The following is a 15,204-nucleotide window of genomic DNA, read 5'->3' on the forward strand; positions in this document are numbered from 1 at the left end:
GTCTACATCTCCGAACTGGCTCCTCTGATTTAGGACTTTGGGTTTAGTCTGACGTCTTATGCCACCGACACCCAGTTAGCGGTGGCTGCATATATAAATCAGATGGATGAGTATACATTGTCTCAAACTCAACTCTGAAAAAACAGAGGTCCTGATTTTTGGTAATATGCAGCCAAACTGGGGCAATCTGTGGTGGCCGACAGAGATGGGAGGATCACCAAAACCAGCGGTCAAGGCTAAGAACCTTGGAGAATGGTTTGATAACAAACTATCGCTTGCCCAGCAGACTAATGCAACTGTCTCCGCTTCCCACTTTCTTATCATGAAAATAAGGAAGATCTTCCCCTACATCTTCCCCTACATCCCCGCGAACACTAGAAAAACTGTGGTAACATCACTAATCCAGTCTAAACTGGATTACTGTAACAAGCTTTACCTGAACATACAGAAACTGTGTTTAAAAAAAGCTTCAGAAGTTTCAAAATTCAGCAGCCCGATAACTGGTCAAATTTCTAGGTGCAAATCTGTGTCTAAAGCGATTTGCAACCTGCTATGGCTTCCTGTGTCACAACGCATTAAATTTAAGGTTCTGTGCCTGGCTAATAAAGAACCAAGCAGGTCCTTCCTTTCTGCAAAACCTTTTTGTCTGGTAAGAACCAACCAGACATCTCCGTTCTACAGGGGCCAGACTCTTGACAGTGCCCAGAATTCTAACATCGCACTGGGGTGGCCGCAGCTTTCACTATGGCACCTCTAAACTTTGGAACACTCTTCCGAGTGAGCTCAGAAGTGCGAGCTCCCTCTCAACCTCCAGGAAAGGACAAAAAATCTGGCTTCTCCAGAATTAGACGCTAGAGCCGGGTTACTGTATTCTCAGCGCCAAGTCACCCCCGGGTAGTCGTGCGCTTTAGAAATCCTGTTAACATTAACATAACATTAACTCCCTCAAACTGCACCAGAAATCTTGGTATCATCTCGGACAACAAGCTCATCATGAAATCACAGATCAGCGCATCTCCTCCGCCTGCTTCCTCATTTTGTGCATGCTAGGTAAGAAGTGGCTACACAAGACGCACCGAGACACAAGCCCTCATCACCAGCCGACTATACTACGGCAATGCCCCTTACGTAGGAATCTCCACACATTTTCTACGGAGCCTTCAGACCATACAGAACGCCACAGCCAGACTCATCCTTGGCTTTCTCTCACACCAAGCCTCAGGAAATTCAACTAGCTCCTTGTACAGAAGGGATGCCAATTCAAGCTGCTGGCCCACACACACAAGGCTTTACACAACCAAGGACTCACCTACATTAGCCACTGCATGAACATCCACCAATCATCGAGAAAACTACGATCCGCCTCCCTTTCACTTGCTCATACTCCCCAAATCTACCAAAGCAGATGCTCCTTCTCAAGCAGCGCAGCAAATTCTTGGAACAGCCTCCTCACGCACCTCCAGAATATCACCTCACTTCCAGAATTCGAATGGCACTCAATACCTGGCTGTTTGAAAAGGCCGCTGGGGCCTGCAAGCAAATGGATACCCTATCAGGTGATTAGCCGCGCTTTATAAATCCTGATTGATTGATCCCAATTTTGAGTTGGGCGAAAATTGGCTGGGGGGGATATTTACTGCAGGTGGTAAATGCAGTTACACATGGGCGAGCTATTTAACAGGTGTGCTAATTATCTCCTATCATGATTTTCTAAACCAGGAATGAGGATTAACATGCGACTGTGATATTAATCACAGCAAAATGTACATGTTGTGCCTCCTTTCCAGATTTGTTTACCCCCAAATAAATATTCGCCATTTTTTCCCAGTGAAACAAAGACAAAAAGTATAATTCCGATCTTATTCATTTGGTATATTTCCAGTTTTGTGTAGCGCAAACGTTGTCCAGAGTAAGCAGAGTTTTTCACAAGAAAACAAAAATTAATTATCTCCAACGATTATCATAAACAGCAGATAAGCAGCAAAGAAAACAGAGGAGGCTAACTGCATCAGAGAAAACAGAACAGGTTTTGTCAGAATAGAATGGATATGTTAGTGAAAGGAAATGGGAGAGCAGAACAGCTTAATCCAAGCTTTATTTCAAATAAAAGGAATTCGGAGTTCCTTTTTATACGTGTCTTGAGGTTGTGCGAAGAGCTGAGTTCTATAGTCTTGTAGCATTGCCAGAGAATGCCTGTTTCATGTAGCGTTCCTAACTAAATGTCAGAGGTTCCAGTAGGAGGGCTTCAGCCTTCCTCAATCCACACTAAGCACTGAAGACTTTCAGCTTCACGGCAAAGTAGAAGGGAGTGGCGCTGTAGGAGGCTATATGGGTGATGCATGTAGTCTTAAATTAAACTCTCGATTTGGATCCATTGTTAGGTAGAATAGGAGAAATTTGGTTACATTTCTTGTTTCCTTTCAAAATCGGGCAGTGCATGAATCACTGCACTCAGGGGTGCTAAACTTTCTTTAGGGAGACTGGAGAGGTGTGAGTTTCTGAAGCAGACCAGTGTCCAGACTACAGATATCAAGTCTTGCTCAGGAATAATCTGCCTGATATTCCAGAGAAGTCTAAACAGGTATCAAGCACGTTTGGCCAAATTATAGTTTGCAGGGTGATAGGGATTTACATCTAAGGAGACCAGTTTCACCGGCCTTCCAAGATGTAGCACACATCATTATTTCAGAAGCTGATTCCCAACTCTTCAAAGCGTGGCGATAAACTAGAATAACAAGACACAAGGTCAGAGAAGATGGCATTAGGATAGGGTTACCACCTTTCAGAACCAAGCATGGAGCATGTCTTAGCTTTCCCAACTATAAATGAGCTTATGGCAACCAGACATTGCAGATTTCCGATTTAATGAATGTCAATTATGAAAAATAAATATATAGACATTTTGTAAAAAAATTTTCGTGATGCTATGGTGATTAATACATAGCGTGTTAGCCTAGTGGTGTTATGCATTCAGTGACCCCTTCTGGGCACAGTTTATCTTATATATAGGCAGGTTGATCTCTTTAGTAGTAATCTGGTTGTTCTTCCCTATCCTTCCTTCCTATCATTTGCCTCCAGGGGCCCCCTGTTTAGTGGTTATTTGCAAGCATTTGTCTCATCACCTTCTGGGAGTTTGATTGCAAGTAGTATTCCTGGGGACCTGAGACTGGCACAGCATTCCAAGTCTACTACTGCCAATGTTTGTGAATTCTAAAAATCTTTAAATTTGCATCCAATCAAGCAGTACTTATATACTTCTTTTGGTAAACTGGTCACTATATATATTTAAGTTCCTGATCCAAAAGATTAACAAATTAAAATCACTTACTGAAATAAGGATGACAAGAAAAACAGACCTGGCAGACCCGACTCAGGGCCCCCAGACCCGACGACCACACCTAGAAGCACTATTGGGGGGGGGCGCACTCTTAATACAACCCTTGAAGCTACACCCTTGATATAAAAAAATCCTACAAAGATCACACTGAACTATCGTCCAAAAGATAAAAAGACAGACCACCACATATGCATCCAACATGGAAGAAACGTTCATCATGGTATTACTGTGCTTGCAAATGCATGAACAACTAAGAACACTTGTGAACATCCAACAGGAAAGACTGCACATGTATATTCAACGCAGCACATATATGCTCTATAATTGGGTAACACCATGCTAACAACAGCACTCACATTCTCACCATGATGCGAAAGCAAATCTACATAGAACACATATAACATAACTAACAGTCATCCAAAGTGTGTCCCAACAGTCCAGAATATATGGTTCATGATGAGCACTCAATACTTTACAGTTATCTTACTTGATTACTACATGGGGGCCAAGTACATAACAAATAATGTAAATTGAATACAACTGATTTGATAAGAATTCCTGCCAAACTCATCGAATACAATAATTCACATTAATAAGAATTTTTAAGAAACACTTACTGAAGACACACAGTAAAGGTACTACAAACAGAAAACCTGTGATGAAGATTCACAAGCCAAATAAGACTCTGAATATGTGATGGCATCCTCATAACCAATAGTGGATGGTCTCGGGCCCAGTAAGCATTTGATAAAACATTTTAACATAGAAATAGAATGTGTGATCCACAAATAACTAATGCAATACAGTTTGCTGCTTTGCAGAACTTGAATACTAAACTGGGAAATCTGATCTCAAATATGACTCCCCTTGACTCTTTTTGAGCTAATATACTGATTATGCATTTCTCTTTCTGAAATCATGTGTGCATCAGATAAGTAAGCCTGATTTGGACTCGTGGTCCTTTTTTTGGGACCAGACCATTTGGTACACGAGGCAGATCAACTATCAGGTGCACTGCACTCTTTTATACTCACTTGAAACACTGAGCTTTTTAAGCTTTATTGAGTGAATATTAATGATGGCCCAGACCTGAGAACTCTACTATCAGAGTCAATATATTTGGGAGTGATTCGATTCTGGCAGTAACTTCTCTTATGAGATTAGTTGGCACCGGTCATACACCTCGTGCATGTTTTTTCACATCTAGACCCTCACCGACTTTCTCAGTGCTTAAGTATTTTCTTAATAATCCTTATCCAGCAAATTCGCTGTGAAGACACCTTGCTTCCTGCATACCCAGACACTATACTTTTAACTATCCTCTATGTGATCGGCTGGCACCCTTTGATCCAGTAATGCCCTAGATAAACTCCTTCAGCAGCAGTTTGATCCGTTGGCACACTTCCCTATGCCCAAGTCATGGTGTTTGGACTCTAAATAACGAATTGTCCCGATGATGTCTTCTGGATTCTTTTTAAAGGGTCGAAATACAGTTAACACAGGAGGTTAAGAAACTTAGGACTTTGAACTAAGATGCTTCCTGTTCCTTGTTTATGTTGAGTTATCCTGTTACCTTCTCTGTATACACATCACTCCTCACTTCATGAGTTCCGCAAGAAGCTGAAGACCTGTCTCTTCGATTACTCTGAGGGGACACTCACCTAAACACCTGCTCAAGGGCCAGGATACCCTCACGGGCGATTAGTGCACTATACATATGGATGTAACATAACATTACATATACGCATACTCTTGCACTTTATGATATACCACTGTGTGATCACTGGAGCACAATGACTATAATTGTGTGTTTTACATACATTAAACGTTTTTTTCCCTTAAGTTAGTGTTGGGAGCACCGTTGCTTGTTCCTATGATTAACTCAATTTTAAGATAATCCTCTTATTTTCACAAAGCCATCATATTCTTACAAAGCCATTGTTGTTTATGTATGTGTATGTATATGTGTGTGTGTGTGTGTGTGTGTGTGTGCGTGTGTGCGTGTGTGCCTGTGTGTGCCTGTGTGTGTCTGTGTGAGTGTGTGTGAGTGTGTGTGAGTGTGTGTGTATTTAATGCACTTGATATTTTGTGTGTAGTATGTTGTGTGTAGTGGAGCCAAATATTTGACAAATCACAGTGAAAGGTAGAATTGCAGTCACTTTTATGCCTCACCTAAGGAAGGCAAATTATATTTATATTTTTGAGCTTTCAATATAAAAATTGCAGTTTTCTCGAAACAATCCAATGTATCCAACATTCCAATGCTCGAAGCAGACACCACTGAATTAGAAATTTGATTCCAAAGTTTGACTTTTTTAATGAACACACAGGGTTAGCATTTAACAAAAGCAAACTGGAAACAATAATAGTCCTCCACAGTCGTCCGAAAGGGTGATTAGCAGTTGAGATCCTACGATTTGTTTCTTGTGCAGAACATTCACACGCAGCCTTTCTGTTTAATGGAGATTACTTAACAGAAACAATAAAGCTTTTCAATTTACCCCAGAAGTGTGATTTGTTTTAGCCACATCATTTCTTCGATCCTTTTCCTGTCTTTAGACATTCAAATTTGGTTTCTTTGATGAAAAAAAAAATCAGATTCTTTGATGAAAAAAAAACATAGTGCTTGCTCATCAATGTTCTCTTAAGAGCACGAAAGCAATCATATTTATAGAAAAAAATGCATAAATTTTTTGTAATGATTTAGCACACTCGGAGTCTACAAAATATCTTCTCAACCAACCCAAGCTCAAATCGATAAATCACCCACAAACGGTCAGAGAATTTTATGATTTGTACCCCCTGCACTTTGGTTTCCAGTGGTTTGCGTCCTTCACCCATGTATTCAAAGAGAGTCCATCTCAGGAGGCTGCACCATTTGTTGGAAGTCCCGGGAACCAGCCGCCAGCTCTTGCCTATAGTCATACAAGGACTGGAAGTCGTTGCTACCCCTCAACAGTTCATTGTTTTTTCGGGCTTCATAATGGAACTGCGACCCTTTCATCTCATACCTGCGAAACGTAGAGACAAAAATCATGAAATTTAAAGGAAATAAAAGCATATAGCAGTATTTCACACACACACTCAGACAAAATGTCTTCTCCATTCACAGGCAGTAAAGTTCATGCTGGAGAATGAAATAACAGCTGTGAAATGTACCTCCAAACTATGCACGTCTTTAGATCCCAAATCCTGATTTTCATAGAATTCAGTATTATGGAAGATCTGGAGGGGTCCTGATTGCAGGAGATTTTTAACATGGAAGTCTGAGAATGCCAAGGGACTCTGGAGGAGGTCGCAGATCACTACTGTGTGGAGGCTTTTTCTGGCGATCATATTTTCCCTCTGAAGCCCCTCCCATATGTTATAAGTTTCTTTTTATGTGTTGCTTTAAAAATGGCAGAATACCAACATTTGATATTTTAAAAAAAATAAAGATTGATTTATTGTGATCCTAAGAGACATGGTATAAAACCATGATTGCTTTGACTCCTCTCTTTCCTTTCTATGCCCAACAGAGGTTAATCAACGCCAGTGGGCCTCACTGGCACTTATTTAGAGGAGCCGGTACACTTTGGTCCCTGTCTGTGCTACCCGAGTGTGTGCCTGTCCTCCCATGGCACATCGCTGTCTGCGGACAGGGCTATTCTGGTGACCTAAAATCCTGTTCTGCCCGAGACTGTGCCTGCCCTCCCATGGCATGTGCTGGCCACCTTGGCTACTCTTCAGCAGGCATAAGCACAAGACAGTACGCTGTGGGCATCCAACTTCAGGCTCTAAAGGCCTCAACAGCATGCCCACACAGTGCCCATGTGCCTAGCTGCAGCTGCACACCTCCAGGCTCCTTAAGGTATCCCTCCAAGGTAAGTATGGACACAATGGCCTTGGCATAGATTAAAGCAGGCTTCCCCTGCTCTTGCAGCCCATTTGAGTGCTGTATCAACTAGCAAAAGGACCAATCAGTAGCCACGACTGCTTTTGCACCCACTGAACTCTGTGCTTAAAGTACAGTTAATAATAGGAGGACATAATTGAAAACAAGTAGAGAAAAAATCACAAACCAGTGTCCAAGAGCCAAGCAGTCAGTGAAGCAGAATGCCATTTTCCCTATATTATAGGGCCAGTGAAAAGTGCTCTGTAAAGGGGTGAGCATAACCCTTTTCAGTGTCCATACCAGGTAACAGTTCTTGGTGGTTGTTGATGAGCACACCAGACAATCAAGAATTAGACTCAAGTCTGTTACAGCATCCTCGAGACCGGGGCTTGAAGGTACCCGAACCTCAACAGCATTGCATAACCATAGTAATGGCAGAAAACACACTTTACCAATCCGTATAGCATAGCATAAATTGACTCCACATATAGATCAGTGCACCACACATCTAAAGCTGCCAACAGATTACAGAACAAGTCTAGCAACAAATGGCCTTCCAGGGGAGCTGAAGCTAGTCAGCAGCCCAAGTTACAAGGGTAAAGGTTCCAACAATACCTGAAGTCATGCAGAATAAAGCAACCTTTTCTTTCTGACCGCTAAGAGGCCGTTAAAATAGGTGATTTTCTATCACAAAAGTACTGGCAACCTTAAGTTTTCCTAATATTGCCACATTTGTTTAACGTCTATGTTGTGCTGTTAGCAAAAGTCCTTGTGGAGAAAGGTGTTAGAGCATGTATGTAAGCTGAAGACACTCAGCTTTTTTCACCCTAAGAATAACCAATCTCACATTAAATTTCAGTGGAATATGTGTTTTATATGGCAGTGGATAGGTAGTCATAAATATAAAACTGAAAGCTGAAACAATGGAAGCCTGAATTATAAAGGGATGTAGTGATTTGTGAATTGACTCTTATTGGTCGGCAGCGATGGGAACTATACCTCCAGCAGCTAAAGGAGTGAAGACTTTAGCCAGCTGTCTATGTCAGCTAGTTTCCTTTAGGTGGCTCCTCCTGTAACCATCATATTTAGATTTTGCGAAAATCTCTCTTTCGAAGACAAGCACATGGCTGTTACTGCCGAAATAAGATCTCAGCAACACTACGCTAACTCTTTCTACTTGGGGCTGTTTACTTGTAGCCTTGCTCCACAAGTTGCAAGTGGTCCAGAACACAGCATCAGGTTTGTGGAAGCTGCACCTCCAATCTTGGGGCCTTGTGTAAAGTGCATAAATTATGGCCAGGAGATGCCTCAGCTTTTGTTAAAGGTGTCTGTAGAGTTACTTTCCTTCACTCCTCATCTGTTAACGTATTAGTTGTTCTCGGATTCTGCATGCACAATAATGGGTGGATGCAATTTCTCAATCTGCTTTGCTAAGCTTTGGCATTTTCTCCCCAACAATCTATGTTTACAAAAACTACTCATTCGTTTCAGACATCAGTTGAATACTTGGTTATTTAAACAGGTTTTTATTTATTGTTTTTACAGTTGATGTAATACTTCTAACATATGTTGAGGAAATAAGCAAAATATCAATAAAAATGTATTTAAACTAAGCCTGGGTGGAGTTCTGCTATGCGGAGCTCCGCAAGCACCAGAGTGCGTTGGATAAATGCTGTTCATGGTGATTTTCAGTGCCAGGTGCTTGTCTGCACTGTACAATCATCGCGAACGGCACCATGCACAGCGCAAGTGGGCGCGGCTTCGCTTCTGCCTCTCTAGTAGATTTTTACTCGAGCGGCAGGTTTCTAAATGTGAAGGGACAGTTTCTCAACGTGAGCGATCACGAGCATATGCGACTACTCGCAATGAGAAATCGGACTGCCTGCGTTGAGAAATCTCGCCAGTAGGTTGATTTTCCACGCTCGTGCCGTTCGCCAACTTGATGTTGACGATCGCGAACGAGGTAAAATCTCACCAGGAGGTGATTTTCCTTGCTTTTGCTCGCCAACATGACGTTGATGAATGCGAGCGAGGGAAAAAACTCCATCACGCGGAGCAGAGTTTTTCGAAACTCCGCAAGCTCCATGTAACGCGGAGTGCGGGAATCCCTGCAAACTCCACGAGTGGACCTCACCGCCCAGACTTAATGTAAACCTAAACAAGCTTTTACAAAATTATCTGGAATGACATTACCTGGATTTTTTCATTTCGAGAAGTGCCTAGAAACCGTTAATGATAATGTGCTCAATAAATGTATATATCAAAATAACACATCATCAAATAATACCCAATGGCTGAAAGCGAATGGGGAGACCAACCATGTCATGGCATGACTCAGGGTCGGATTTAGTTCTTGGTGGAAGAGAATACTCCGTCACAAAAGTGACGGCTATCCCTTATGCCATATTATGATCCCATTATTTCCTATAGAGATCGTAATAAGCCCGACAGGATTTCCCATCACATTTGCAACGGAGTATTCCATCCACCGAGATCTAAATAAGGCCCTGAGTCTAGTAGAGATGCAATCCGAAGAAGTGCTCCGTGCAGCATGATACTTGGCAAGTGAAAATAGAAGTGCACAAACTTGGGCACCACTGCAAAGATGATTAAAACCTCAACCATATACAAATATCTCCATATAAAAATGTCAAACTTCCAGTTCGCTCTATGTGTGCTAGGATTGGAGTTGAAATAGTAAATTATCCAAGCCTTAATATATGTTGGATGGGAGTTTGGTTTTATTCAGAAATTAAATACATCTCAAATGTTTGAACTGAAAGATATCTGTAGTAGAAGTTTTGGAGTCTATGCTTTCACATGGAATCCAAAGGCCTCTCCAAAGTTCCTAAGTATCTGAGAGTACGCCTTCTGGACAGGCTTCCAGAATAATGAAAGCTCTTCACCTGATTGAATCACAGTGTGAACATATAGGGACAGTTCTACACAAACTCTCAACCATCATGACCAATCAATGTATTCCCTCGCAAAGGTTTGAGGTGAGATACCTGGTGAAGGCCAAAGGGAAGGATACCGTTTCCAAGGGCTCTGTTGGAGAAACAATGAAGGACATCCAGGTAGTCCATTGCATTAGGGACTAAAGGTCGGACAAATAGTGGAACATCTGAGAGAACAATCTAGTGAATAATAAGGAAAATGTGACAGCTAAATAATTCAGCCGTGATCGGTTATCTCTATAAAAAGAAAGAGGTAGGGACAAAGAGATATGGGGTTGCATATGTGTAATACGCTCCTTCAGCTCGAATATCCTCTCACCTCATAGTGAAAATTGGAGGTATGTCATTGAATCGGAAATTTACTCCTTGCTACAACAGCATGTCTAAGGAAGTATCATCATCTAACTGCACGAAAGAAGAGGCTAGGCAGTCTAAATGGACATGGGGAGATTTATTTGACAGTGTGAAACCCCATAATAGCTTGTAAAGTGTTGGTGCATGGGATATGTGCAAACAGTACTAGGTTTACATATAATATACATCCCAGAATACACCTTTGCAGCGTTCCATATCCATATATTTCCCCCATTCCTGGTATTCCAAAACACCATGAACAAATTAATCAGTGTTTAAGCAAAGATGTGGCTGCTCTATGGAAAGAATATTATAGTACTTGTCTTACTTTCCCCTCAATTAAATGCGAGGGCTTTTCCAGAGGAAATAAGTCAGGAAAACAACAAGATTTTGGATATGTGATCTTTTAGGAGATTTCAGACTAGGTAAAGTAGGTATCTCTAAAGAATCTGGGAGATTTTTCGATGTTTAGGATACTTTACATGATACTTGGAATGGCTTTAATCTAATCAATGGATGATTAAGTATGTGGTATAAACATGTGCCACCTAACTCACCATTTTGGCTTTGGACCTCGTGTCCGTTCCAGCTCCTGTTGCCTTTTCAGTTCCAGCAGAAACTCTTCCTCAACGCGTAGGCGCTCCAACCTGAGCCGTGCCAGCTCCTGCTGGTATGGTGACATCTGTACGAGTGACTGTCCGATCTCTCCTTCTGTGAGGCTCTCCAGGAACCTGGAAAACAGGGTCCCCTTCTTTACTTATCACATAATGATTTTATTCTGTGCAACTAGACAGCACTAGTGGGGCATTCTGTGAACCAATGTAGGCTGTCAATAACACAACTAGGATGTTACTAATCTTAGCTTAGCTGTTCAGAGGCCTGGGTCTTAAGCTATTCTTACGATTTCAAATTAGACCCGACTCTGATCGCAATACTGGTTTGCATATTCTTTTATTCTTCTCAGTTGTGACTATCAGGTCCAATTCCGCTTAAGAATGAATTTTACATCAATGTATGTATTTGAAAATCATTATAATTTGAACCGATTCTAACAATGTATAACAGTTGTGTTATAGAGACAACCATGAATATTCAAGACAGAACTATCACTAAAGGATTGCTCTAAAAGATTAAATGAAAATTGTTTTTATATAGCGCACTAATGCCTGAAGATGTCTAGGTGCTGCCAGCAGAGAAAGAAGGGAAAGGGAGTATGAGGTGATTAATTGTGGACAAACTTGTGAAACCCGACTGTGTCACTGTCAAACCCTTGCCAACACAATCCCTCTGCGACTCCCTTAACACGTACTTTAACAATAAGATTACCAACATCAAAACCAGTATCCCCAAGGTTGACTCACCCCCCGATCCCAGTCACGCAACCCGCAACCCCTCTCTCTTTTCTCACTTCCCTTTGATCACTCAGGAGGTTTTCTTCTCCCTCCTCAAAAAAGTTAGCTCCGGCTCCCCTCGGGACAGCTGCCCCCCTCACATTGCCCGGGAGATCTTTCTCAATATCCCCGATCCCCCACTTTCTCTCCACAATAACTCCCTCACCTCGGGCACTGTCCCCAATTCTTTCAAAACTGCGTTAGTCTCACCCATACTCAAACAAGCATTTGCAATGCATAAGGTCTCGCATTAGGAAAGTTTGAGCTATTGGTATTGTAAATGACACATTTTTTATATATGTGTTGGTTTTGAAAATAGCAAAAATAATAGCTTTGTCATTTACAATGCCAATAGTTATAACTTGTGACACCTATAGCATTTGTAATGCAATATGTGTTGTATTCACGTGACTTAGATGTATTGATATTACAAATAACAATGGCTTTGAATTTTTTTAATAATTAATACTTAAATAAAAGTTATTGTAATTTATAATGGCAATAGCTTAAACTTTTGTAAATAACTTTTGTGAAGAATATGTTCAGTGTATTTTATTGTGACGAAAATCCAAGAACAGAAGTGAAATACTAACCTCTTTTTGTGACATTTGTAATAAAGCTTGAAACATTGAGAGATCATATTTGACCCAGTTGTTGTTGAATGGTTGCACAGATTGATGCTGTGGTGGCGCTGAGTGATGTTGTGGTGGCGACTAGTGATGCTGTGGCATTCAATGATCCTGTGGTAGCGCATAGTGATGTTGTTGTGCCCCTTAGTGATGCTGTGGTGGTGCTGAGTGATGCTGTGGTGATGCGATAGATAGAGTGAGTGGGATAGATAGATAGAGTGAGGGCGATAGATAGATAGAGGGAGGGCGATAGATAGGAGTGAGGGCGATAGATAGCTAGACAGATAGAGTGATGGCGATCAGTATCTAAATAAATAGATAGAATGAGGGCGATAGATAGGTAGATAGAGTGAGGGCGATAGGTAGATAGAGTGAGGGCGATAGGTAGATAGCGTGAGGGCGATAGATAGAGTGAGGGCGTTAGATAGAGTGAGGGTGTTAGATAGAGTGAGGGTGTTAGATAGAGTGAGGGTGTTAGATAGATCGATCGATAGATAGATAGATAGAGGCCGATAGATAGAGTGAGGCCGATAGGTAGAGTGAGGCCGATAGATAGAGTGAGGCCGATAGGTAGAGTGAGGCCGATAGGTAGAGTGAGGCCGATAGATAGAGTGAGGCCGATAGATAGAGTGAGGCCGATAGATAGAGTGAGGCCGATAGATAGAGTGAGGCCGATAGATAGAGTGAGGCCGATAGATAGAGTGAGGCCGATAGATAGAGTGAGGCCGATAGATAGAGTGAGGCCGATAGATAGAGTGAGGCCGATAGATAGAGTGAGGCCGATAGATAGAGTGAGGGCGATAGATAGATAGATAGAGTGAGGGCGATAGATAGATAGATAGAGTGAGGGCGATAGATAGATAGATAGAGTGAGGGCGATAGATAGATAGATAGAGTGAGGGCGATAGATAGATAGATAGAGTGAGGGCGATAGATAGATAGAGTGAGGGCGATAGATAGAGTGAGGGCGATAGATAGAGTGAGGGCGATAGATAGTGAGGGCGATAGATAGAGTGAAGGCGATAGATAGAGTGAAGGCGATAGATAGAGTGAAGGCGATAGATAGAGTGAAGGCGATTAGATAGATAGAGTGAGGCCGATAGATAGAGTGAGGGCGATAGATAGACAGATAGAGTGAGGGCGATAGATAGATAGATAGTTGTGTGTGGTTGTGTGTGCGTGGTTGTGTGTGTGGTGTGTGTTATGCTTTGTTTTGCTATGTTTTGTTATGCTATGCTATGTTTTGTTGTGTTTGGTATGCTATGCTATGTTTTGCTAGGATATGATATGTTTTGTTATGCTATGCTATGTTTTGTTGTGTTTGGTATGCTATGCTATGTTTTGCTAGGATATGATATGTTTTGTTATGCTATGTTTTGTTTTGTTATGCTATGTTTTGTTGTGTTTTGTTAAGCTATGCTATGTTTTGTTATGTTATGCTATGTTTTGTTGTGTTTTGTTAAGCTATGCTATGCTTGGTTAGGCTATGCTATGCTATGCTTGGTTAGGCTATGCTATGCTTGGTTAGGCTATGCTATGCTTGGTTAGGCTATGCTATGCTTGGTTAGGCTATCCTATGCTATGCTTGGTTAGGCTATGCTATGCTATGCTTGGTTAGGCTATGCTATGCTATGCTTGGTTAGGCTATGCTATGCTTGGTTAGGCTATGCTATGCTATGCTTGGTTAGGCTATGCTCTATGCTTGGTTAGGCTATGCTCTATGCTTGGTTAGGCTATGCTCTATGCTCTATGCTTGGTTAGGCTATGCTCTATGCTTGGTTAGGCTATGCTCTATGCTTGGTTAAGCTATGCTCTATGCTTGGTTAGGCTATGCTCTATGCTTGGTTAGGCTATGCTCTATGCTTGGTTAGGTTATGCTCTATGCTTGGTTAGGTTATGCGCTATGCTTGGTTAGGTTAGGTTATGCGCTATGCTTGGTTAGGTTATGCGCTATGCTTGGTTAGGTTATGCGCTATGCTTGGTTAGGTTAGGTGCTATGCTTGGTTAGGTTAGGTTAGGTTAGGTTATGCGCTATGCGTGGTTAGGTTAGGTTATGCGCTATGCTTGGTTAGGTTAGGTTATGCGCTATGCTTGGTTAGGTTAGGTTATGCGCTATGCTTGGTTAGGTTAGGTTATGCGCGGTTAGGTTATGCGCTATGCGCTATGTTATGCGCTATGTTATGCGCTATGTTATGCGCCATGTTATGCGCTATGTTATGCGCTATGTTATGCGCTATGTTATGCGCTATGCGCTATGTTATGCGCTATGCGCTATGTTATGCTATGTTATGCGCTATGTTATGCGCTATGCGCTATGTTATGCGCTATGCGCTATGTTATGCTATGTTATGCGCTATGCGCTATGTTATGCGCTATGCGCTATGTTATGCGCTATGTTATGCGCTATGTTATGCGCTATGCGCTATGTTATGCGCTATGCGCTATGTTATGCGCTATGTTATGCGCTATGTTATGCGCTATGCGCTATGTTATGCGCTATGTTATGCGCTATGCGCTATGTTATGCGCTATGTTATGCACTATGCGATATGCGCTATGCTATGCGCTATGTTATGCGCTATGTTATGCACTATGTTATGCGCTATGTTATGCGCTATGTTATGCGCTATGCTATGCGCTATGCGCTATGTTATGCGCTATGC

The 15,204-nt window shown here is 41.8% G+C and overlaps 1 protein-coding gene across 1 annotated transcript in view; it reads right to left on the reverse strand.

Moving 5' to 3' along the window:
• Nucleotides 1-5,629: 5,629 nt before the first annotated feature.
• Nucleotides 5,630-15,204, reverse strand: part of LOC144753143 (uncharacterized) — a 101,127-nt gene continuing 91,552 nt past the window's right edge. The window contains exons 4-5 of the mRNA XM_078640920.1: nucleotides 11,080-11,253; nucleotides 5,630-6,348 (exon numbers count right to left, since the gene is read on the reverse strand). Coding sequence (XP_078497046.1) covers nucleotides 6,183-6,348; nucleotides 11,080-11,253 — 340 coding nt within the window. The 3' untranslated portion in view covers nucleotides 5,630-6,182. The remainder of the gene's footprint in view (nucleotides 6,349-11,079; nucleotides 11,254-15,204) is intronic.

The sequence above is a fragment of the Lissotriton helveticus genome, chromosome 5_1, assembly GCF_964261635.1.
Source record: "Lissotriton helveticus chromosome 5_1, aLisHel1.1, whole genome shotgun sequence".
NCBI lineage: Eukaryota > Metazoa > Chordata > Amphibia > Caudata > Salamandridae > Lissotriton > Lissotriton helveticus.